The sequence below is a fragment of the Protopterus annectens genome, chromosome 4.part0 (assembly GCF_019279795.1).
Source record: "Protopterus annectens isolate FY-2018-M chromosome 4.part0, PAN1.0, whole genome shotgun sequence".
In the NCBI taxonomy this organism is placed as follows: Eukaryota; Metazoa; Chordata; order Ceratodontiformes; family Protopteridae; genus Protopterus; species Protopterus annectens.
Window position 1 is genome coordinate 95031352 of NC_056733.1, and position 26252 is coordinate 95057603.

Below are 26252 nucleotides of genomic sequence, written 5' to 3' on the forward strand. Positions count from 1 at the left end.
AAGGATTTCAAAGATGTCTCCAAAGGAGACATCTTCTGGGGGGGTGACCGTGGGGAACCCTCCCTTTCATCAATATCAATGTCCTCTGTGATGGATTCCTCCAAGGAATCTAAGTGTTTCCTCTTACACTTCTTCTGAAGAACCTCCTCAGTGGGATTATCTGGGGAAGCATCAGAAAAGGATATCTGAACAGGTGTCTCCTGAGGCTTCAGTGCTTGCTGTCCAAGTGTTGAGACTGGAGAAAGCTGTGGACGAGAGGAAGGATCTGGAAACTGTTCTGACGGGGAAAAGAGTCGACTGGATGCCCACAGTGGGCATGGCGTGGATATACAGAAAGGCATCATCCAGGACTTCTAATATTGGAGATCTAGCCAGAGGCCTTGGTTCTGGCAGGCCCTGAAACTACACATACTGAATCTGGGCCTGAGAGAACTCCCTAGCCTCCTACTTGAAGGTTACCTCCATCCTATGTAGTCAATCAGCAAAAGAAAAATCCTCAGGTGGCAAGGCAAAGTCTTCGCTGATTTCACATAAGAAGCTGAAGACATCAGGTTCACATAAACTAGTTCTTCTACCTCTGAATCTGTGTTTTTTTTTATTCCCTTGGGGAGAAGGCTCCTTTTTTGTTTTACAGAGTACACCAGATACAGAAGCTTTTTCAGATATTGGATGCTTAGACTTTCATGAATTCCATGAAATGATGGGCCAACTTGAGAACATCCCAACTAGATATCTAGGCCAAAGGGGACCAAGACACAGTCCATGATGGTTGTGATACACTGACTGATGACAGTTTTGGTACATTAGGTCTGTGGTACGGCCTGACACCTCAACGTGGTCTTGACCTCCTCCCTCACACAGTAGAGTTATCATCCCCCCTTTCCTTATAATAAGGAGAGCATTGGCACTAGAGGCTGGTATAAACAGCTAAAGAACGAATTGATAACCTGTTTTGGCTTTCAAGTATGTGCCAGTGGGGTTGGGGGGGGGGTTTGCAGAAAAGGCATGACAGCCCCTACAGTGAGAGTGTGCCATATGCTTTGTCCAAATAAAGTGTCAGGTGAGACAACTGCAAAGGTTTCATGCCAACACTAGTGCCCTTGACCTGGCGGGGTTGCTTTCCAAAGTGGTGTAAGTCAGCCTTCTGAACAAATTTCTCTCTTTTTTTTTTTTTGACCAAGGTACTTCAGAGAATTCTACTGGGTGCTTGATGACCCATTGGTTCACTTAAGCACAATGGAGGCAATGAAGCATACTGTGCAAAAAAAAAAATACACGCTGTGCAAAACCCTTGTGTGGCATCTGCGTCCAACATTCCAACGGCAGAAGAAGAAAAGGTAGGAAATTCTCCAACAAGGCACTTATCTGCTCCGACTTCAGGCAGATCCAATGAATTAATAGCATAATCACACTGCTCAACATGCTCATCACACTGTGGCAGGAACAATGTGAAGATTGAGTTTTCCAACGTCCCTTCATACCACAGACACCCTTGACTTCAGTGAGGGACGGAATTCACTGGGCTTGAAAAAGAAAGGTGAAAGCTTTAGTACTCAAGGACAGTCATCAGGCTTCTGAAGGCAGGAAACCAAAAAGACCATACTGCAACACCGAATGTTCACATCAGTGAGACAGTGTTAAGGAAATGTCTGCTGAAAAAGCTGCAAAGACTTAACAGGCCTGGTGTTCACACTCGGCAAAGGCATAGGTGTACAGACAAGTTCTCTCAGACTTCAAATTGTATGAAGTCCGCGCATGAAACACAAGCCATTTTTCAATCTGGGTCATCAGGGCCTGCTGAACCAGGGAGAAGTCACCAAACTTGACTGCAACCACCAAGTTAAGGGCCAGGAAACATGGGATCACTTCATAAGGCCAGTCACAGCCATGTTCTGTCCAAAAGACAGGGAAAAGAACATTGCCTACACAGCACCCAAAGAAGGCAGCCGAAGATGCACCACCTCAGGAATGCCCATCATAGTTCCCAAAGCAAAGGACAGTGGGACAGGTCTTGAAACAGAGAACAGGAGACATTTCTACAATAGGTCTTTCTCCAGCAGTATGTGTGGTGGAGGGACATCCTTCCATTTTACTGTTTTTTTTAATGGTGTTCTGGTAAAATCCTGGGGTTGTGAACTGGATTCCTCTTATGACCTCTACTGCTAGGCACTTTCAACTGCTGTCTGCTTACTGGTGGCATGGTAGTTCAGGAAGTTTTTGACTGGATGTACCTGGCTGAACATCTGGCACTTGTGGCAGTGCTTCATACTGTGCGCTTCTAGGTAGTAGATAGCAATGGCTATTTTTGGCTCATTATTTGAACACCCCACACAAACCATGCAGGCTTAGTTGCTTTCAGTGCCAAATGGGGAATTTTCCATAATGAAAGTGCAAAGGGGTACACATTTTCTTGTAGAGCTGTGCACTACATCATGACCTAGCTGAGTGCAGTTCAGCTCTAAGCACAGAAGCATTTTAAAAAAGGGCAACATGAAATGCAAGAGAATGAACCCAACTGCAGAAGGGCCCCTAAGCTTTAGATTTAAACGTTTAACACTCTAGTTCCATTTCGATTTTTTTTTTAGCCACTTCCACTCCACCTTTTTAGAAAAGTACATGTCCCCTAACGTGAGTGAAACTGCATTGCTTAGAGTGCCCTAACCTGTGAAAGTACAGTTTTGTACCTACCATAAATGTAGATGTTAGAGCATTCACCCTGCTGCAGTCATCACACTTGGGTTATCCTGCCGTCAGGCGGTCCCACAGTCGGCCAGAGTTCCAAAGTCTTGGTCTGGCGTCAGTTGCTGTCACTTCTTCCCTGACGTCAGTGCACCAGAGGTATACAAGAGGCATCAGACACCATTTTCTTCAGTTTTTCTTGCCCCAGATGTCAGGTGCCCCCAATAGGTAGGCAATACATATTGCTATATATACATGTAAAAATAAAACAATACCTTCAGTCACAAGCAAATACACCACAGAAGTTGTATAGGATAGAAAGGTATGGATAAGTGCAGCTAGTTCAGAGGGGATGGAGGGAGGGTAACCTGGACTGCAGCAGGGTGAACACTCGAACATCTACATTTATGGTAGGTACAAAATTGTACTATGTTCATCGTGTTACCCTGCTGCAGTCATCACACTTGGGTTGAATCCCAAAGCTAAGGATGGGTGGTGGAGTTAAACAAGGTTAGAAGAAGCTAGTAGGCCCTGCAAAACTGCAGTGGCAAAGCCAGCTCTAGTCTTAGAATATAGAGGTAAGTGATCGTGTTTGGTGAAGGTGTGCACTGAACTCCAAGTTGCAGCTTCTAGAATATCCTTGGTTGGCACCCCCCTGAGAAAAGCTGCTGATGTAGCTGTAGCCCTGGTGGAGTGGGGCCTAATGCTAGCAGGTACCAGTTTCCCATGATGCGTGTAGCAGAAACGTATGCAATGTCCTATCCATTTTGAAATGGTCTGTTTTGAGATAGCTTTTCCTTGTGATCCTGCAGCATAGGCTACAAAGAGCTGGTCATAGTTTCTGAAAGCCTTAGTTTTATCCAAGTAGTAACGTAATTGTCTGTGAATGTCCAAAGAGTGCAGGAGTCTTTCTCCTTTGTTCTGGGGATTTGGGAAAAAGGTGGGCAAATGAATGGTTTGGTTTAGGGCCACACTGGATACCACCTTTGGCACAGAGGAAGGGTTAGTTCGTAGAGAGACTGTCTTGATGAAAAAATGAGGAAAGGCTCCACTGCCATTAGTGCCTGTAGCTCTGAGACTCTTCTAGCTGAAGTTATTGCTAGCAGCAGGGCAGTTTTCCATGAAAGAAACTTTAAATCAGCAGAGCAAGCTGGTTCAAAGGGCGGCAGTGTAAGCTTTTCCAGAACAAAGTTGAGGTCCCAAGTAGGTGCTGGTGCTCTCCTGGGCGGTCTTATGTTCTTAGCCCCTCTGAGGTACTGTCTTAGGAGTGGATGTGAAAATAAAGGAGGATCCGTGTTGTAATGAGCTGAAATTGCTGAGGCGTGGATCTTAATAGATGAAAAGGAAAGTCCTTTGTGCAACATCTCAGTTAAATATTGTAGAATCTGAGGAATGTTTGGATCAAGGGGATTTTGGCCTTTAGCCTGATTCCAGGCGCAAAATCTTTTCCATTTGTCTGAATAGGTTTTCCTGGTGCTGGGCCTCCTGAATGACATCCATAACAGCTTTGGATAGAGGTGTTGGTTGATTGTTTAGGTAATTTGCCATGCAGCCAGGTTTAAAGTCTTGAGCTGGCTGTGTAGAATTGGATTGTTTCGCTGGGTGAGCAGGTGAGGAATTTGTGGTAAAATCCATGGTGGGCCGTGGGCCATATTCTTTAGAATTGGATACGAGTGCTGGCGTGGCCAGTATTGCGCAATGAGTATCATTTGTGGCCTCTCTAATCTGACTTTCAGCAGCACCTTTGCTAGAAGAGGCAGTGGAGGAAAGGCATACATGGTTAATGTTTTCCAACTGAATGAGAGGGCGTCCACTTTCCAAGCTTATGGGTGGAATGTCCTTGTACAAAATTTTTGAAGTTGGTAGTTTTGGGGGTTGGCAAACAGATCTATGTCTGGGCATCCCCATTTTTGAGTTGTCATTGCAAATACTTGTGGATCCAGTTTCCACTCATGGGGATCCATGATGTTTCTGCTTAGGTCGTCTGCCAATGTGTTTTTCTTTCCTGGCAGGAATTGTGCTTGTAGTTGAACTTGGTAAGACAGTGCTGTGTACCACAAGGTCATTGCTTGCCTGCATAGAGGGTAGGAATGTGTGCCCCCTTGCTTGTTGATGTACCACATTACTGTGGTATTGTCCATCTTTATTATTAGTTGTCCTGGGTGTAAGAGGTCCTTGAAAGCTGTTAGGGCATTATGTACTGCTAGCATTTCCTTTTGATTGATATGCAGATGCCTTTGATCTGTAGTCCATTTGCCCTGAATGCACTGTCCTGCCATGTGTGCTCCCCAGGCATAGTCCGATGCATCTGTTGTTATAGTTTGCCTGGCTGTGGGTAATGTGAAAGGCTGAGCCTTGTTGAGGTGACATGCCTGTGCCCACCATAGAAACTCCTGCTGAAGGCAGGGAATGAGTGGTATCATTGTTTCCAAGCTGTGGCTGTGCTGAGTCCATACGCTTTTCAGGTAGCATTGTAATTTCCTCATATTCAGTTTTGCAAATGGTAGTAGTATGCAAGATGCCATGAATTCCAAGGCCTGCAGAATTTTTCTTGCAGGGAATTGGGTCTTTGTTGCCATTATTTTGAAGTATTGAGTCAGCTGTTGCTTGTCTGGCGTGAGATAAGTCACCTGGGCCGTTGTACTCAAGCTGGCACCCAGGAATATTATGTTTTGTGAGGGCACTAGTTTTGATTTCTTTTTGTTTACTGTGTACCCTAGGCAACTTAGAAGGTGTTTGACAAATGCCAGATGTTTTAAAAGAATGTCCTTGCTTTCTGCTGGAATAAGGCAGTCGTTCAGGTATGGGTATATTTGAATTCCTCTTTGTCTGCAGTATGCAATTACTGGTGTCAGGCATTTTGTGAAGACCCTGGGCGCAGTAGATAAGCCAAAGGGCAGTGCAGAGAATTGATAATGGGTTGAACTTGCAATGAAGCGGAGGTATCTTCGGCAATTTTGTCTGATAGGGACATGCAGGTATGCCTCCTTGAGATCCAACGTTACTAGCCAAGCCTTCTTGCCCAGCATGGGAAGAAACTGCTGTAGTGTTAGCATCTTGAATTTTGGTACTTGCAGATAGGTGTTCAGAAATGAAAGATCCAGAATGGGTCTCCATGCTTTGTCCTTTCTGGGGACTAGAAAGAGTCTTGAGTAAAATCCTTGTCCTTGCTCCTGTGTAGGTACCTGTTGAATGGCTCTCATGTCCATGAGAGCTGTTAATTTGTTTTTGTGCCTCTGCCCATTGATTTGGTGGCAGGTTTGGCATTCCTTTTATCCTTGGCAAGGTATGAAAGTGGAATCTGTATCCTTGTGAAACAATGTTTAGGACCCATTTGTCTTTTGTGATGATGTGCCAGTTGTCTGCAAAAAGTGCTAATTTTCCTCCCAAGAGAGCTGCCAACAGAGATTTGCTTGGTAGTTGGAGGGTTGAGTCATTGTGTTTGTCTTCTGCTAGCTTGGGGCCTGTCTTCACCTCCTTTCTGGGTTGTGGCACCCCATTGGCGAGGTTTGTAAGGGCCTTGTGACTGACCTCTGCCCCTTGGGCGTCTGTATTTGCCCCTCTGTGGTCTGTCAGAAGCTGGAAAGGACCAGTTTTTTGTTGGCCAATTTCTGCTGAAACGAGGGGGTTGTACCTGTAAAAACTCCTTGACAGTCTGCATAGACTTTGCCTTATCCTCCATTTTCTTTAAAACCTCTTCTGCTTTGACACCAAATAAGACATCCTGCTGTAAAGGTGCATCCAATAATTTTACATTAACATGATCAGGTAGGGTTTTGTTCCTTTAACCAAGCATGTCTACGTATGACAGACCCAGTAACAGCTGCTCTACAGGAAGCTTCCATTGAGTCAAATCCACATTGTAAAGTATGTTTGCCCACCTGTTCAGCTGCATGCAACAGATCCTGCATTTCCTTGAATTCAGACTGTTCAGAATGTCTGCTCAGTTTTTGTTTTAATTGAGACATTAGGAATTGCTGATATTTCAGCATGTGAAACTGACAATTTAATGCCCTCATAGCCAGAGTAGCTGAGGTGTACATCTTCTTTCCCCATCTGTCTAGGGCTCTGGAATCCCTTTCAGAGGGTACAGGATTTTTAGCCATAGAAGCTTTAGCCCCTTTGGGACCCTGGGAAATTGTTTCTGGGTCAGCCAGAGGGCTTTTATAAAGGAATTTGTGTGAGTCAGGTACTCTGTAGTATCTGTCTGGTTTGGCTGGAGCAGGAGGTAGGGAGTCTGGATTTAGACTAGACTCTAAGTAATCATCATCCACAATATCTAAAACTGGAGGGATAGCAAGTGGTCTGTGCTGGGGTAGTAAAAGAAACTCTCGGAGCCTTTTCTTAGAATCAGAGTAGTCCTGGCCTTCCCAGTGGAAATGTTCCCTCATGGTATGTAAAGTTTCCCCAAAGGAGTAGTCTTCAGGGGGAGATGCTGAGGGAATAGAGTCTTCAGCATCAGAGTCTTCATAAGGGAGAAAATCGTAATCCTGTTCCTCAGAAGAATCTGAGGAAATAGAAACCTGGTCAGAGGAAGCATAATCCTCCTCTTGTCTTGGCTTTTTATCTGGAGGTGGATGGGAACCCCTGATTAGGGTAATCAAATCTTCAGCCATCTTAAGCATCTGTTTCTTAGGCATGGGGCCTTGAACAGGAGACTGATGTACAGTCTTTTTTGGTTTTAATGGAGTTTTAAGCTTAGCATAAGATTTAATGGTGATTGTAGTTGGTCTGAAGACACCTTCTGTAACCGAAGGCGTTTCTACTGCACCGGGATCACCTTCTGCTCCGGTGTCGGAAGGGCCTAATGAAGATGGCTGTGACGGCCTAGTACACTCCACTTGAGAATCCGAAGCCGTCTGGGATTCCAATTCCTCGGTCATCAGGGGCTGCGTAGGCGGCCTCACTGAAAACCGGAGAACTGGCGACAGGCCCAGGAGAGGCCTCGGAGTCTGTCTTGGTTCTAGGCTGCCTGTCCTTATCCTTGCGTTTTTATGCATGCCGGTCGTCGGCTGCTCCGACGGCATGATATAATTAAATTTCCTTCCAAAGTAATGTCGTGCGAAGTCAAAACGGCGTTTGATAGTTCGTTTATTAAACCTAGCACAAAACAGACAACCTGTGATGTCGTGGTCTGGGCCTAGGGACAGAATACAATAAGAATGGAAGTCCTTATGAGGTATTTGCTTCCCACAAGAAATGCAATTGTTAACTTTTTCTGACATAGGACTGAGGCAAGAAAAGGTTCCCCAATGGGGTACTTAGCTTTATTGAAGACTTCAGACTGAAATTCGATTCGAAAATCTTAGGTGTCGGCCGACCGGCACTTACGAACTGCTTCGGGCACCGTGCGGCAGGAAAGACTGAAGAGAATTGAGTCGGATGCCTCTTGTATACCCCTGGCGCACTGATGTCAGGGAAGAAGCGACAGCAACAGACGCCGGACCAAGACTTTGGAACTCTGGCCAACTGCGGGACCGCCTGACGGCAGGATAACCCAAGTGTGATGACTGCAGCAGGGTAACACAATTAACATTGCCATTTTCCTTTTCATATGCCAAAGTACAAGACTTATTTTTTGGCCATTTTACCCATGCTGCTTGGTGAGCAGGATTCTCCCAGCCAAATGTCCCATTCATTCCCCCATTACTAGGTACAAAGGTTGGCTGGAAGGGGGTCATCATTTAGGTAGTTATTAAAGTTTGTTTGGGACATTCTTTTCTTTAATTATGCCCTACTCCTGTGTGCCTTCCCAGCAATAAGCCTATGGTCATGCGTGCAATGGATATTGTTTGTAAACAGTCCCTCACTTCCACAAATGACTTGTCAGCAGGACTGTTCCTCCGATCCAAAGGCGGCACCATTGATCTCTGTCTTCTGTTTTATACAAGGAAAGTCAACTTGCACACGTGTGCTCTCCTTTCACAGTATAGGATGGTCACCTGGACTGTACTTGGGGCTTAACCATCTAAGCTACCAGCACATGCCTAGCCCCAAGTTCTCAAACTGTAAAGGTAAACCTACAAAAGATGGCAAACTGCATACATTCTTTCTACAAAACTTACTGTACAATAATTTAGGACAGGAAATGTGTGTGGGGGGTTAGGACCGCCTTTCCCATTAAATAATGCTGAAAAACACACGCCAGAAAACTAGTTGGAAATCTGGAAGTGGCAATGTTCTATTGTTGCAGAACCACATGGCAGTCTGGAAGAAAATGCAATTGTGGAAACACTTAACAGACTTTTAAAAACAGTATAGCTCATACAACACAAGAACCCAAAGAAAATTCTTTGGTTCCCTCAATCATTACATAAAGGGTCAGAATTTCCCATCGCAACTTTCAGCACTGGAAAATCATTTTAAGGTCAAAGTAATGTGACTAGAAAACAAAAATAAGACAAGAACAAGAGATCGGATACAACCATTACAACTGTACTACTGTAAAGCAGTCGTGTGACGCCTGCTTGTTTTACTACAGGAAAAAGGAAAAAAAGGCATGTCTTTTTAAACTCATTTGCAGATAATTTATGCTAAATGAAACAAAAACCTTAATTTTTTAAATAAAAGATCCTCACCTTTGACCTCCTTATGTTCACCATTCTCCTGAAATTCTACCTTGGGCTGGCTGACAACAGTAGCCTGTGCAACCACTGCTTGACCTGGCACAGTGTACGTATTTACTGATGCCAATCCAGTGGCGTTTGTGACAGACACAGCTGGTATTTGATGAACAACATGAACTGTCTGCACCACTGGCTGTTGAGATGTTGATGTCACAGGTGCTGTGACAGTGTAAGTGACAGGTTTAATGGTCTGCTGCAACGGTCGTTGAACAGTTATTAAAACAGGTTGATTAGATAATGGTGACCCTGTACAGAGGGAAGAAAAAGCAAGCACGTACAGATTCAGCTTTTATACAAGTTTTTATGCTGACAACATCCTTTTGAGCACATTCAGTTTATTGTTGATAAAACAGAATAACAATTACAGCTAAATCAATATTATAGCCTCCTTAGTATTTCACTTCATATGCTTAGTCTGACCACTGAATGCACCCATGTAAAAAGCTGTCTGCCACACCCTTCTTCCTTAAGCTTTCTTCTTGTTAAATGAAAACCCTCCGCAGCATTAGCAAAGACTAACTTTATTCCTCATCTCATGTTTGTCAGACACATGCATATCTACTCCATACAGAAGCCTCTAACTACTGCATCTACATTTTTCACAACATACATTTTGTACTTGTTGCTACATTCCTTATGTACAAAACTACATACACTTTACTAATACTGCTACCATATTTACCTGCTAAAAATGTATTGATTCGGTGTAGTGCATTTGTCTTTTATGCTTATGTTGTGGCTGAAAAGGTTAAGTCGACAAACCAATCTACTTAGTTAAATTAAATAACTTTTGTCTCTGAATGTGCACTACATAAAGACAATGCTTTAATTTTACACAGCCTTTTTAATGTTTGCTGCTAAGGAATGTGAACAAATGATGTACTTACCGTATCACTTGAACTGAAAGAAATATTTTCAAGTAAGCCTTTCTCTCCTGAAATCCTCATCTCCACAAAACTCCAACACACAGAAGCATATGCACTTTCAATAAAACATGCTGGTAAGTTACCAGTCTACTGCAAGAACTCGCTCATCTTATTCACTACAGTCTGACCCACTTGCAATGAGCAAGTACAGCCTGAAATATACACACTCAGGAATAAAAGATTATACACTTGCCCAACATTCTGGAAAATCCAACTGAAGAAGGTGGATGATGATGCTCACCAGACAAAGGGTAACAGTGACAGGGTTAAGCATGCCCTGCAGAAAGCCTCCTCGCAGCTCAACCATCAAGATGAAAGTTTTAGGAGCTTTGTACAGTTGTTTTAATGACTGAGAAGAACCCCAAACAGTATATTCTGAAAACCTCATTGAGTGACCACACCAGGAGGTGAGCCGAAAGACAATGGTTCAGCTGGCATTGCTCTCTAAAGTACTTCTCTTAGAAGTGACTCAGAAGACCAAACTCAAGAACTAAAGTCCAAGCTATCCTGCTTGCTGAAGGCCCATGACATTAAGATCATGGCTGAATGACAGAAATAGATAACTGCACTTATCTGGTTAATAAACTAGATTAAAAACTACTGAATTGCTAATGCACAACCATCTGTAATGGATACACTTTTGAAGAACTGGGAACAGGAAAGTAGCAGCAACATGGGTGAGAACCTTTGAAACCAGTGTTTTCCAGCTACTGGTTCTACACCTGATGAAAAAAAAACACACTATGCAGTCTATGTGGAAAGTGTTTTCAAAAACTTCAAGCTCCTCTAACTGAAGCAGATGAGATGAGTAAATGCTCCAATTTTTATCAATCCATGGACCTTTTTTGGAGTAAAGGAGATGAACAAGTGCTCAATGTTTCTCAATTAACACACCCATTTTAGATCAAGCCTGACATGGCCATACACATCCAAAAAATAAATACGTCTCTCTCTCTGCCTTCATTTCTACCTCTTCGAAAAGGAGATGTATGAACTGATTTCTGAATACACTACTAAAACCAACTATGGGTGAAAACATGACAGTCGTAAGGAATACCCAAACAGAATCTTGTGAAAGATCAAACCATTCCCTAAAGCTAAGGACCTGCAGCTCAAACACGAATGCCCACCACTAAGGTATATTCTATGATACAAGCTTCATAACTGCCAAATCAGATCATTACAAGAGAGTACATTAAAACCTGTCAAACTTCATATCCAGTCCCAAAGCCAAGATGTTCTTCAAAGCTGGGCAAAGACATGTCTGCACTTTAAGGGCAGTGCCAGTCAGTACTGGTCCACTGTTTTTTTTCCCTCCCAAACTGCCAGTACTTCAACTGCAGAAAAACAAGGACCAGGTCATACAGGTGCCCCAAACAGGTCAATACAACACACAAATTATGGAGGCAAAGGAAAACTCTCTGCACCTTGAATGAGGAAGGCCTCAAGGTGGTGCCAGGACTGTGCAGAGATCTTTTGTACTGCCAGAGAACACAGCCTGAACACACCTTTTTATGTTTGCACCCCTCCCACACTAAGCAATGAAGGTTGGTCTTCCCTAAAATTTGTGATGAGAAACGGAATCAAGAGGAATGGTGGAAAAGCATACATTCACTACCAACTTCCTTGGGCCTGTAGAATCAAGTAAAACAGATGGAAGACTGAGGTCTCCAAGTTTTGAGCATGTTGATCTCTAGTGTGGCCTACTGCAGGAAAACCCTGCTCCAACCAGCTTCTGCTCCAGATATGAACAGTTGTAATGCCCTGGTTCTATGCCCTGCTAGAGGTCAAACTTCACCTCTCCACAAAGGGGAGATGACAGCATGCCACCATCTTACCAAGGGAAGGGAACTACACAAAGCTATAAGAGCTGTATCTAAATATCTAAGCTATAAACTATCAAATATTTCCAATAAAGAAAGGTTTTACTGGCCCGAGCTAGCGACAACCTCCGATCTATTGCAGTGGCAAATTAGATCTGAGATAACTCTAGGTGCATCATGGGATAGGGACTTGTCCTCGAGCTATGTGAAGACCTTGAGCTTTGTAGTAGGCCGATGTGGAGCAGAGGATCAGCTCAGAGCCCATCTGTAAGAATGAACAGCGAGATAGAACAACTTCACATTTAAAGTTATGTGCTCTCATTCTTTAACACGAGTTACAGATCCAACTTGGCTAGGTTCCACAGACTTAGAGATCCAACTCTCGGGCTCCTCCCTCTACCCCATAATGCCCTAATCAGCCTACAATACCACAGATCAAGTTTGCTGCCTTACAGACACGAAGATATAGTAGGAAAAAGGAGATAATAGTACAGCTAGGTATCAAACCGGGAACAAAAGACTCCAAAATATCCATCAGACCCCTCCAGAGGTTAGCAGGAAGGGGGAGGAGGGATGGGAGTTGAGGAAGAAATTTGTTGTTATAGGGTTAGACATACAACTACACATCTCTGCTATTCACACATGTAGACTTAAGACACTGTTGTACATTCGAGGAAAAAAAACTGCAAGGTACTGAAATCCTTGATTTGGATTAGATTCCTGAATTTCTACTTGTAGTTTCACCATTCTGACAGGACTGCAAATACAGTCCTCGGATCTACAATAACCAAGTGTGAACTATATGAAATGAAAACAGCAAGAGGTAAAAAATGACCTTTCATTACTGCAATTTAAAACTGGTCCACCAATTGCAAAGCTCGCTGTACTTTATCTGCAAGGATCTGATACAAATAGGTTCATAGGTTCATAGGTTCATAGGTTCATACTAGGCTATCTGCCCAAGGGCATTTATAAGCCTAGCCCATAGTTATGTTTTTAGTTTCTTAAATTCTATACTGCATAAACTTGCATTTTTTATTTTATTTTACCTATACTTTCATCTGGGATAATCACCTTCCTTCAGAGATAAAAGATAAAAATTTTACTCCTGAGGAAAATGGGAAAAGGGAAAGGTTAGAAAAGGACTACAGTTATTTAGGACTCATTACATTGTAATTGGTTTTGCTGGCAGCACCACTGCAAGGAAGATATTTCGATGTTGTGGAACATTTGCTTCAGGTCTTTTTCGATACACAAATTAACGAAGATAAAACAAAGGCTATAGTGCTGAACTATGTATCCACGCAAACTGGTTCAGCAATACTCCTTTAAGGGAACAACAGAAGATCAAGTATTCAGGTATACGGATTAAAAAAAGATTTATGGCAGCTAAAGGTATGTAGGAAAAGAAAGTGAATACAAAAACTGAGAAATGAGAAGCTCGAGTATGAATATGGGTAACATTCAAGCAATGAGAATGCTTTTTGTACATTTGATGTGATACACAGGGTCATGCATATTTTTATCACCCAGAGGAATTTTTTTTGGAGAGGAAGAGGGCAAGACTTAAGTGGTATAAACTGAATCTCCCCCTAGAACAAAGTGGTTTAGGATTACCTGATATGAAGGGATACTTTAGGGCTACTCAATACATAACACGCAAGGTTATAAATCAAGCTGCAAGGAGATGAAGATTAAGCTGGAGGGATGGTGGGGTCAGGAAATAACGACAGGGTAGGATTTGGAATGCAGACCCTTAAGGAGAATAACCACCCTACAGAACATTATATTCATAAGCCAAGAGAAAGTATTCTAAGAACTAAACCAACACTGGAATGAAGAAAGGTAATTTTACCAGTAGGGATGATTGCAAGTAAGGATACAGAAAATGCACATGATGGAGCTTGAATTTTACTGGAGAAAGTTAGCAAAAGAACCAAGATATTGGGAGCAAATAACTTGACAGAGAAAGTTAACAGAGTGGAATGATGACAGAGTTGGGAATGCAGGTTAGAGACTGCCTTGCATAACACGACCGATAACAGAATACAGACGAAGAAGTAAGGGATAGGGGAACACTAAGTGAAAGACCAGCTACAGTAAAGTCTTTATGCAGCTGTTAAATAGATGATTAGTAGGGCATACAAAACATTGCTTAATAACTATAACAACCATTGAGGAAGGCTAGAAAAGATTGGGAAGAAAGACTGGACAAGCAATTTACTAAGGAGCAATGGGAAGGCACCTGCATGGCTCCAGCTGTGCAACAAATTCCAGAATGTTTAGGACTTTTTTGCTTGGAAGTGTTTGCATAGTTTTAGGTCTCAAGTAGTCATAGGTTCATAGATGTTTACTAGGCTAATTACCACAAGGGCCTTTTTAAGCCTAGCCATGCATCCCAAATCTGACAAGTTCTGATACCCTAGCAGGGGCCTGGGAGATTAACCATTTGCAGGTTAACTGTTTGCATTAGAGACATAGGCACCAAACCAGGGATGAATTTCCGGTTTCCCATCCAATTGTCGAAGTTGCACTTGAATTGGGTTAGGGAGGAACTCGGCTTCATATGGATTCTTCAGAGAATTTTCCTCACGTTGATAGCAAATGCTGGCAGTGTGATGGTTACGAGAGATGTTAACTGGGAATATTTGTTCTGAAAATGTAACAAGTTGGTAGATTTAAAAATTTTCCTACAAAGAAATGTTAAGAGGAGCAAATCACTGCAATTAAGGAGATAATTATTTTGAGTTGGGACTATGCCCTGAATTGCACAGACAGAAAAATCTTACTCAATTTAATGATACTGGCTGCCAAAAAAGCAATTGCTAAGAAATGGAAATCAAATACAAACCAAATGTAAATACAGTAATGAATACTGTAAAGAAGATAAAGGAGCAGGAAGAAGAATCCTTAGTAAAAAGAAGGACCAAACAACATAAAAGCAAATGAACCTGTGGGAACTACACAAGCAAAATAATAGTTGGCAGGAGGGGCTAGGTTTAAGGTAGGGAAGGAAGTAAATGTAATTGTGGAGTGAATGACAAATGATGTGTATACTGCATGAAAAATTTTTTACTATGGTTTGATGTATTTTATATAATGTGTAGCCATGTCACTATTTTAGTTGTTTATTAAAAATGTTAGCATATAAAAACTGTTCAAGGGCTAATTCAATAAAGACCTTTAAGTGTGTCGTGAAAAAGCTTCATTTCTTAAAAAATGCATTATGTTTTGAAAAAGGTGGTATATATGTACAGTTCTGTCAAATGGATGACCTAATAAAGTCTTGTGTCACTGAAGCACTCTCATTCACCAATTACCAACTTAAAACTACTGCAAGGTTATAGCAGAACTATAGCCCATTACTGCTCTTGGAAGTCCTTGAAAGTAATGACACTACACTTATCTGGAAGCCTCATCTCTGAGCATCTGCTTTCAGAACACAGATTCCCTTTGCAGCAATTTTTTTTTGTCTCTCCATAAAATGAAAAGGCACCACTAAAGAAAAAAAAATCTTTTACACCATATTAAAACATCCCCTTGCTCACTACAAACAGGGCAAGAGTTTTTCTTTCTATTTTAATTAACATACTTGAACGTATGCAGATACTAAGTCACATGGAAAACAAACAAAAAAATAAATAAATAAATAAAAAAAGAAAAAAAAGAAAAACAACCCTGGTGTTACAAGTTTCCTATACCATACTAAAAATATTCCTTTACAAGTTGAGAGTCTAAGGAAAACTGTAGCAAGACAACAAATTAAATGCAGCTGTGCTGGGTGTAAACTTGACGAAAAAATGCTGAGCGTTAAGCTCAACCACCTTTGACATCCCTGGATCCGATGATGCCACCAAACAGACCAACAAAGATGTTTATCAATGTACCACAGTTTTGTAGTACCAATTCTGACCAGAATGTTATAGGTCCACAGGTACTTCCTAGGCTAATGATCTGTAAGGATCTTAAGAAGCCTAGCCTTAAATTTCCATGACCGTTTTTAGACCTTTGTGTATGAATAACCCCAGAGGTGGGCATGACAAGGATATGTTGGGACATTTACGTGTTGCCTCATCCATGACAGACATGGGAGCTGAACTGGGGGTGAATTTGCAGTTTCCTACTCATTCATCCAAATTATGTTTGAATAGAGTAACAGTATTTTGCTTTATGTGGAGTGATAGACAAGTTTCTTAGAAGTGATCTAGAAAAGTTGTGTAAAATCTTACCATAACCACAGATGTCCTCTTCCATGTTGCAGAATTGCACATACAAGTTTACTCTTCTTTCGTGTGCGTCTGGCCAGTATTCCAAAGTTTTTCTGTCCCTACTGGTGCATCAGACGTCCGATGTGGGCCATAAAAGTGACGTCTGCACGCACCAGCCCTCAGAACAGAAGCCCCAGCTGGAGCCAGTCCGAAAAGGGCACAGCTTGTCCAGTGCCACCCGGAGGAGCAAGTGCAACCTGACAGGAGGGGAAGGAGGGTGGGAAGGAATACTGCAACATGGAACAGAAGGACATCTATGGTTATGGAAAGATTTTACACAAACTTTTCTATGTCCTTCTATTCCTATGCTGCAGTATTCCATATATGGGTGAATGCCGCAGCTCACTAAGAATGGGGGGTGGTCTGGTAGAGCTCTCCAGGAGTCCATGGAGGACAGCCCTGGCAAATCCTGCTCGGGCCCTAGAGATTTGGTCTAGCCTGTAGTGTTTGGTGAAAGTGTGTACTGAGGACCAGGTAAGCATCTTCAAGGATAGTGTTAGTGTCTAGTCCCTTAAAAAAGGCTCCTGAAGAGGCCATAGCTCTTGTGGAGTGGACTTCAATAGAAAGCTGCAATGTTTAACTGTGGTACCGGTAGCAAAAGGTAATTGCCTTGACGATCCAGGCTGAAATGGTCTGTTTGGCCACCACTTTCCCCAGAGCCCTGGGGGTTGAAGGAGACAGACAGTTGGCCAGATATCCTAATAGACTTGGTTTTATGGAGGTAAAACCTCAGTTGTCTGTGAACATCTACGGTACGGAGAACTCTCTCACTATCCCCCTGTGGGTAAGGAAATAAGATCGGTAGGTGGATGGACTGGTTCAAGGATATGTCGTTCACCAGCTTGGGCATGAAGGAGGGATTAGTCCTGAGGGAGACGCTGTTCAGACGGAAGATGAGGAATGGTGGGTCAGCCATCAGAGCTTGCAGCTCTGAGAACCCTCCTGGCTGAGGTAAGAGATACCAATAAGACAGTTTTCCAGGTGCAGAACTTTAAGAAGGCTTTGGCCGCTGGTTTGAAGTGAGCCATGGTAAGCTTTTCCAGTTCACAGCTGAGATCCCATGGAGGAGGGGTCGGTTTCCTGGGGGGGGGGGTCTAAGATGAAGAGCTTTGAAGGTATTCTGGATGCCAAGGGTGGATCCAGGGGAAGACAGGCAGAGATAGCGGACAGGTGTGCTTTTATAGAAGAGCAAGCCAATCCTGTCTGCAGTAGTTCAAAGAGGTAATACAAGATTAAAGGGATGTCGCTTTCCAGTGGGTCCAGCTGTCTTTTTTGACACCATAAGGAAAATCTTTTCCACTTGCACAGGTAAGATTTTCTAGTTCTTGGGTTTCCTGGCCTCCTGCGGGACGCTGAGCGCGTCCTCTTTGTACAAGTATCTAAAGGGGATCAGAATCCTATCGCCCACAGGGTGAGATTCAAAGACTGCCACTGTGGATGTATCCGAGATCCCTTGTTCTGTGTGAGAAGGTCCACTGAGGGGGGTAACTTGTGGTGATTGCCCTTGGACAGAAAAAGTAAGAGAGGGAACCAGTGCTGTCTTGGCCAATAAGGGGTCACCATCAAGATTTTTGGGTTGTAAGCGGTTAAAGTAACTAATGTTTTATACATGACAAACTGACAAAGTTGTTCAAGGGAAACAAGAGAAGCCTGAACTAGGAATGTCACAGAACGTAACAATCACATTCTGAACAAATGGTACTAAACTGACAATCACTCAGTTTAACCTTTGCTGATTATACAAAATAGAATGTTGCCATTTAAATCTAAAAACGTTCAGTATATGCCATAAAATGGCAATTTATGAATACGGAATGGGAACTTGTAATCATTAATCACAATAAGTGAATTTGTTTTTAACCTATAATTTCACTCATTTTATAATAAGAAATGACAGATATGAAAATACTTGTGTAGAAAATGGGGGGGGGGGGGATACACTGAATTAAAATGCACCAACTTTCATCAATGTTCACATAAAACAAACTTGATGCTTTAAGCAAGTTATAAACAGTGATTATTTAAATGCTGGCAAACTATGAAATATAACTTCTGATATATCCAGTAAAATACACTATTATAAACATTAGGTATAAATATTATCATCTATTTATATTAAGTAATACGTTTTGAAAGATTTCATCAGTAAGGGTATGTCAAGAAACTGTGTGCTATAATCTTTTACTGAAGTTTTATATATGACGTACCCTACTTTACTATGACTGAATTGCTCATCTATCTTTCATGTAAATATTAAGTATACAATAAGTAGACATTTATATTGTATTATAATTCTGTCTAATCTACAATAGTACTATATCTGTTCAAAATAATATAAATATTTAAATTTCTAATACAAATATTCTCCATATGATAATTCAATTTATGGACCTCAGATGTTCTGGATTGTCAAGGTATGAGTGATAATCTGATGGACTTAGGTTTATCCATCAGATTAGGAATGACTTTCATTCCATGGCTAGTGCGAATCTTAGTTTTGTTAACATTTATTTAAATTTATTTCACAAAAACATTTTTAGCATGCCTGACCAAAACATTACTTTATTGGTAAACACGCAAATAGTCACAATCAAACAAAAAATACATAGTCTAAATAACCTAAGATGGATTTAACTTTATCTTTAAATACCAATGGCTTAAACAATCCTAGCAAGAGATCAAATCTACTGAAATATTTAAAACTGAGCAAAGCACAAATTGTCTTCCTTCAAAGAAACTCATTGCAAAACAAATGACAATTACAAATGGAATCCTAAAGAATATATAATATTGGTGCAATCCACTTATAAAACAAAGACAAAAGGGGTAACAATTTTATGGAAAACAAATGTGATTAGCCCAGAAATCATTTACAAGTATGAAGATAAAGAAGGCCATAAGGCATTAGTAATAGTTAAATATAATAACAAGAATATGGACCCTAGCCAATCTATACTGGTTTCCAGGCAATGGATCAGGAACTGTTAAAAAAAAAACCCTTTGATTTAATTTCCAATAATTATAAAAGCAACTTAATATTAGGTGGAGATTTTAACTGTATATTTGATATTTCTGAAACTACAAATAAAGACTGCTGCGTACATCTGCTGTATCAAAAGCTTTAAAGTGGGTAGAATCATTTCATCTTGTAGATACTTTCAAATTTAAAGAAGATAAATCTTTGTTTTCCCATCAAGATCACAGATTTGGTACCCAAACTAGAATAGATAACATATTTGCTGCCCATGACTTACACTCTAAAATCGTTAATTTCTCAATCACTCCCTGCCCCATTTCAGACCACAATTCATTGATACTAAAACTTCAAAATGGGTACAAACCATTAATCTTTAACTCAAGAATTCTAGCACATACAACTAAAATTAAAGAGTTCAGACCCTGGTTATTATCTGAATTACAGTTCTTAGATATTAATTACACCACAGAGATAAATAAAATAATGATATGGGACTCATTAAAAGTTTACATATATGGTAAAACCCTAACTTGGTATATAAAAAAAAAATCAGAGAATGGGATTCTGAATTATTAGATCTACAATCCAAACTTTTGTCAGTAAAAGCTGAAAAAAAATCAAAATCATTTGGAGATGAAAAAGTAGAATTATTAAATAATAAATACAATGAAATTCTAAGACCCAAAACTACTTCAGCTTTAGAAAAACTAAAACTTAATACCTTGGCCACTTCTCCCAAATATCTACACAATTTACCAACAAGAATCAAAATAAAATTAAAAGCATCTTCCATGAAAAGAAAGGGAAAAATGTCTCCGATACAGGTGACATTCTTGATGCCTATAGAAATCACTATATGGAACATTTCCAAAAGAAAATATACATATCGATCAATTAAATCTAGATGAAAAATGTTCTAATATAAAAAAATAGACCAAATATATGACCAGCAGACCATGGAGACCAAAATAAAAATAAAGTGTATCAAACAGACCGGTTTTGGCTTGTATGTTACAAGGCCTTTATCAATGTGAAGAAAAAACAAAAAAATACACCTCATTTATAGTGTGTCCTCAATCCAAAGGCCAATCACAGATGTTCATTGAACCCAGGTGCAAAAAGCCCTCCTAGTTTGATACCCATTTTTTCTCAACATTGAGCAATTCATGGCACCCAGATTTATTTTGTTGCAAATCAATGATTTTATCTATAATTGTAAATTGGAAGCATGCTGTCTTGTGAGTTAAAGTGTGTTTATAAAGAGCGTTAGTGTCACGCTGGTTCCTAACTTCACTCATATGCTCAGATATTCTATGTCTCACAGCCCTGGACGTTTGTCCAATATAAAAGGCTGAACACTGACACGTTGCTAAATAAACAACCTATTCTGAACTACAATTGGCAAAAAAAGGAATCTCGAATACTACGCTAGCATTCTTACTACTGAAGCATGTGGTTTTCAGCATTCTACAACAATGCCTACAGTGCCCATATGGATGGCTCCCCTTAACAAACCCCCCTTCAATGGTACTTTGTTTCCTTTAGTATAGGACAACTTTGTTTATAATGATTGAAATATGATGCTAAATTTCTCACATTTCTATGAGAGAAACAGCACCTGCCCCCAAGAAACCCTGATAGTCTATTTTCTGCCATAAGAATATTCCATCTCCGAATAACACTATCAATAAGTGCCCCTGTGTTCCGCCCATACGTCGTCACAAAATTAAGTTTTGCTGTGGTGTCAGAATCCTTCTGTTTATATTGTAAGAGTTCATCCCTGTTCATCTCGCTAACCACATTCAATGCTTGTGTAATGTGTCCTGTTGGATAACCCCTTTCCTTAAACCTGTTAGGTCATCTCAGAAATGTAAATATGAATCTTTGGCTGAGCATATACGTTTTACCCTCATATACTGTGATTTAGGGATATTTTTGCATATATGAGGGGGATGATAACTGGAGACATGGAGCAGAGAGTTATACTCAGGAGAATTTTCTATACACTTCAGTCGTGAGGGTATTGTCCAGGGCCCTGGTAACCATTACATCCAGAAAGGTGATCCTATCCTGGTTGCAATTGACCGTAAATTCCATCCCCCACTTATTTTCAATAAGATATTCAACAAATTCCCCAAGATATTCCTCATCTGACCTCCAAACCATCCAGCAATCATCCAGATATCTTCTATAAATATCAATCTGATCAATGTACAGATTATGAGACTGATCATACAAAATGTGTTCCTCAATATATGCCAATAAAATATCCACATATGGGGGCAAACGAGGCACCCATTGCTGTCCCTTTAATCTGTAAGAAAACATGCCTCATGGTAGAAAAAAAATTTTAATTAATAAATGCTCAGCCAAACCAAGAAGAGTAATAAAACCTGGTTGGTACAATTCTGACCTATATAGCCAGTATTCAAGAGCTTAAGACCAGCCCAATGTGGAATGTTCGTGTAAAGAGCTTTGACATCTAATGTACAAAGCCACCAAACCAGGTTCAAGTTGCATTTCTGAGATGACTTGTAAAAATTGTGTAGTATCCTTAAGTCTGGATCTAACCCACACAAGCAAAGGTTTCAAATATTTAGTCAGATATTGCGACAGTGGTTCTGTCAAAGAGCCTCTTCCAGAGACAATCGGCCTGCCAGGGGGGGCGATATAAATTTTTGTGAATTGTAGGCAGGAAATAGATATATTGGTCCCTGGGGTCAACAATTGTGAGATTTTTTTTATCCTGTCAGTAATAATTCCTTCCTCCACAGCTAATGTGAGGAAGTCATCAATTTGTTTTTGAAAAAGCTTAGTGGGACTATAATCCAGTTGTAAATAGTACCTAGGATCATTCAATTGCTTATTGGCTTCCAAATTATATTGATCCCAATTTTGTACAACCACAGCTCCTCCTTTGTCCGCCTTTAGAATCGCAATGTCATGATTTTTAGCCAACTTGGAAATTACTGCCATCTCCTGTTTGGTTACATTACTAGACTTAGCCTGAAAAGAACTGGATTGAAAATGCAGCTCCTTTAAAGTAGAATTTTGAAATAACAACACATTGTGATTCATTGGGCGGAACAAAAAAGAGGGCTTATGGTTTCTAAACTGGTCATCATCACATGATTCGACATCCGATTGAAAAAACAATCTCAAATTAAGAGTTCGAAAAAAATCAACATCTTTTGCAAAGGATTCTTCAGATACAAAAAACCCCGGAATATATGTTAAACCTTTATTCAGAATATTCCTCTCTACAGAGGAGAGGGGATAGGAAGAAATATTCAACACATTATCATTTTTTACTTTTGTACAAATTTGCGAAGCCATTGAAGGGAGGTTTGTTAAGGGGAGACATCCATGTGGGCACTGTAGGCATTGTTGTAGAATGCTGAAAACCACATGCTTTAGTAGTAAGAATACTAGCATAGTATTAGAGATTACTTTTTTCACCAACTGTAGTTCGGAATAGGTTGTTCGTTTAGCAACACGTCAATGTTCAGCCTTTTATGTTGGACAAACATCCAGGGCTGTGAGACGCACAATATCTGAGCATATGAGTAAAATTAGGAACCAGCGTGACACTAACGCTCTTTATAAACACACTAACTCACAAGACAGCATGCTTCCAATTTACAATTATAGTTAAAATAATTAGTTTGCAACAAAATAAATATGGGTGGCATGAATTGCTCAATGTTAAGGAGAAAAAAATGGATAATCAAACTAGGAGGGCTTTTTGCACCTGTGTTAAATGAACATCTGTGACTGGCCTTTGGATTGATGACACACTATAAATGTGTTTTTTTTTTTGTTTTTCTTTCATATTGATAAAGGCTTTGTAATATACAAGCCAAAACCAGTCTGTTTGATAAACTTTATTTTTATTTTGGTCTGCTGGTCATATATTTGGTCTACACTGTTTTAGGACCCTGCAGACGTCTTACTTGCAGAGGCTGTCTTTGGGATTGCTAATATAAAAATACCAAAAAAATTAAAACCATCTGCAAGCACCCATATCCTACAAAGAAATTACAGATACAATAAAAGAGGGTAAAAATAATAAAGCTCCAGGTATAGATGGCATAATTATGGAAATATATAAACTTTTTCCTTAAAAGATACCCTCTTATAAAACTCTAACAGAAATTCAGTCACAAGCTTTAATAACACCCTCTTGGAGATGATCCTTAATCACACCAATCCTAAAGGAAAACGAATCCTCAAACCTCTGTACCTCATATAGATTTATATTAAATAATGACTATATTTATGACAATATTAACGAACAGAATGAAAATACTACTATCCAAAACAATAAATAATGATCAAACTGGATTTATATATCAGACACATACATGACAATATTAAAAGGATAATTTCTCTTAGATTATGTTAAGAAAATAAAGAAACACTCATAATTGGCTTATAGAGAGAACCTTTGATTCCCTACATTGGGACCATTTATTCAAAATCCTAGTGCTATTTGAATTTCCTGCATCCTTTGTTCATCTCTTAAAGAATATATATACAAATAATTTAGCGTATGTCAAGTTAGGTCCTTTTATCTCTGAATTTATACATATAACAAAAGGCACTAAACAAGGATGCCCCATGTCACCGATTCTATTTGCTCTGGCTATTGAAATATTGGCAGATTCACTTCATAATATAAAAATCAAAAGGAATAGATGTTTATGAACAATACAATACAAAAGCGACATTAGAAAAAATCAGATACACTAATTGACAAATTTCACATGACTTCAGGACTGAATTTCAATAAATCAAAATATTTTTATTTTTAAATAAAACAAAAAAGAACTACAGACTAAGGGCGATCACATCATAGGGAAACAAAAATCTACCTTAAAATATCTAGGACTTGAGTTATGCAAGGATAATAATGAATCAGTCTAAAAAAAACTACAATATCAATACAATTAAAATCTCTGAGGAAAAATGGAACAAAATAATATTAACATTTGTACATAGACTACAGTTAATAAAAATGGTTTTACTGCCCAAAGTCTTTGGCAATACAACTGGTACCAGAAAGGAATAAATAAAATTCATGCCTAATAAATTTTTTACGGTTTCCCAAGAGAAACAGAATAGCTTTAATACATCATATCAGACCATGGAAACAGGGAGGAATAAACTTTCCGGATATAGAAACATATATAAAAGCATCAATATCTAAAACAATCTCAGATTGGATATGTCCAAATTACTCTGCAAACTGGAAAGAATTACTAACTGTAACATCAATAAATGAATTTGATTTACAAAAAAATTTTCAAACAGATAAAAACAATGTATTAGTATGCAATATAACATAACTAAACCCACTAAAACTCATATGATTAATTACACTGACTCGTTTAGGAAAATTATTAATGCAAATATAATTTAAAAATCTGGTTTGATCTTTTAACACCATACAGTCACAAAGAACTTTCTACATAAAATAGAGAAATTATTAATTCCTGTGAACAGAAAGGATGTTTGTTGGCTCCAATGTATCAAAGAACTAAAAGTTTTAGATATGCAAGTGATAAAAACATACATTCCACAACAGGACTAACTAACATTACAGAGTATTCTGTCATATTCACAAGATTTAAGTAGAATAATTAATTCTTCATTTAAAGAAATACCTAAATTTACGAAATACATGTATGAAATCATATATGACGACTGAAATGGGAAACAGTATTTCAAAATTTTACAAAATATTGACTAACTATAAAACACCACCCAAAACCTCATTGGAAATATATAACAAAAGGACACTTAATACAGTTAAATGAAGATATTAAAACAAATCTTATCAATAAAATATACATCCTTTACACAATACTGGAAAGTTTTTAATTGGAAATGCTTGCACTGAGCATTCTTAACCCCAGGTAGAATCAGTAGAATTAGTTCTTCCATAAAAGGAATATGTTGGAGATGTGAGCAAGTACACAATGCAGATTGGAACCACATTTTCTTTGGCTGTGTTAAAATTAAGCCATTTTGGAATGGTATTAACTTTCTGCAAGCTTTATTTAATGAATCATTTTATTTAACTAAAGCTCTTGTATTAAATGTGAGCAAATGTCCTCATTTGAACAGGTCAAACATGCATCTAGTATAGACTATACTTGCAATTTCAAGTAAGTGTATAACAAGAAGATGAAATACAAACAATACCAACTTTAGAAGACTTCTACAGTCTACTGAAGACCACAGCATTATTGGAAATTAAGATTAAAGAACTAAGAATTTATCCAAAGGCATTTAACAACAACCCTTGGGGAAAAGTCTCATTATTGATCGACACTATACAATAATTAATCAGACACTGAGTTCCAAAGTCTAGGTCCAGCGTCGGTTGCTGTCGCCTTCTCCCTGACGTCAGTACGCCAGGGATATAAAAGATGCAGCCAACGCTATTTTCTTCAGTGTTTCTTGCCCCAGATGTCAGGTGCCCCTAAAATAGTAGGCTAAATTATGCCAATAAGCATGCATGCACAAAAAACAACTTTTCCTTCATCTACAAGCAAATACACCACATAGGTTGTATAGAATAGATAAGTCCCAGCAAAGGAAAAGGGGGGATGGTAGGAGGGTAACCTGGACTGCAACAGTGAATACACTCTAACATCTACATTTATGGTAGGTACACAACTGTACTATGTTCATCGTGTTTCACTGTTGCAGTCATTACAATTGGGTTGAATCCCAAAGCTAAGGGTGGGAGGCTGGTGCTAAATAGGATTAGGAGAGGCCATCAGGCCCTGCAGAACTGCAGTGGCAAAGCCTGCCCTGGATTTACAGTAGAGAGGTAAGTGATAGTGCTTTGTAAAAGTATGCACTGAACTCCAAGTTGCAGCCTCTAAGATGTCTTTGGTTGGTACTTCTCTGAGGAAGGCTGCTGAAGTGGCTGCTGCTCTGGT

General features: G+C 39.8%; 1 protein-coding gene across 3 annotated transcripts in view; it reads right to left on the reverse strand.

Annotated features, from left to right (window-relative positions):
- Positions 1-26252, reverse strand: part of FOXK2 (forkhead box K2) — a 1878646-nt gene that overhangs the window by 562958 nt on the left and 1289436 nt on the right. For 2 of the 3 annotated variants that reach the window (XM_044068130.1, XM_044068128.1), the window contains exon 7: positions 9258-9551. The exons of the other annotated variant lie outside the window; for it this stretch is intronic. In XM_044068130.1, coding sequence (XP_043924065.1) covers positions 9258-9551 — 294 coding nt within the window. The remainder of the gene's footprint in view (positions 1-9257; positions 9552-26252) is intronic. 3 annotated transcript variants of the gene reach the window in all.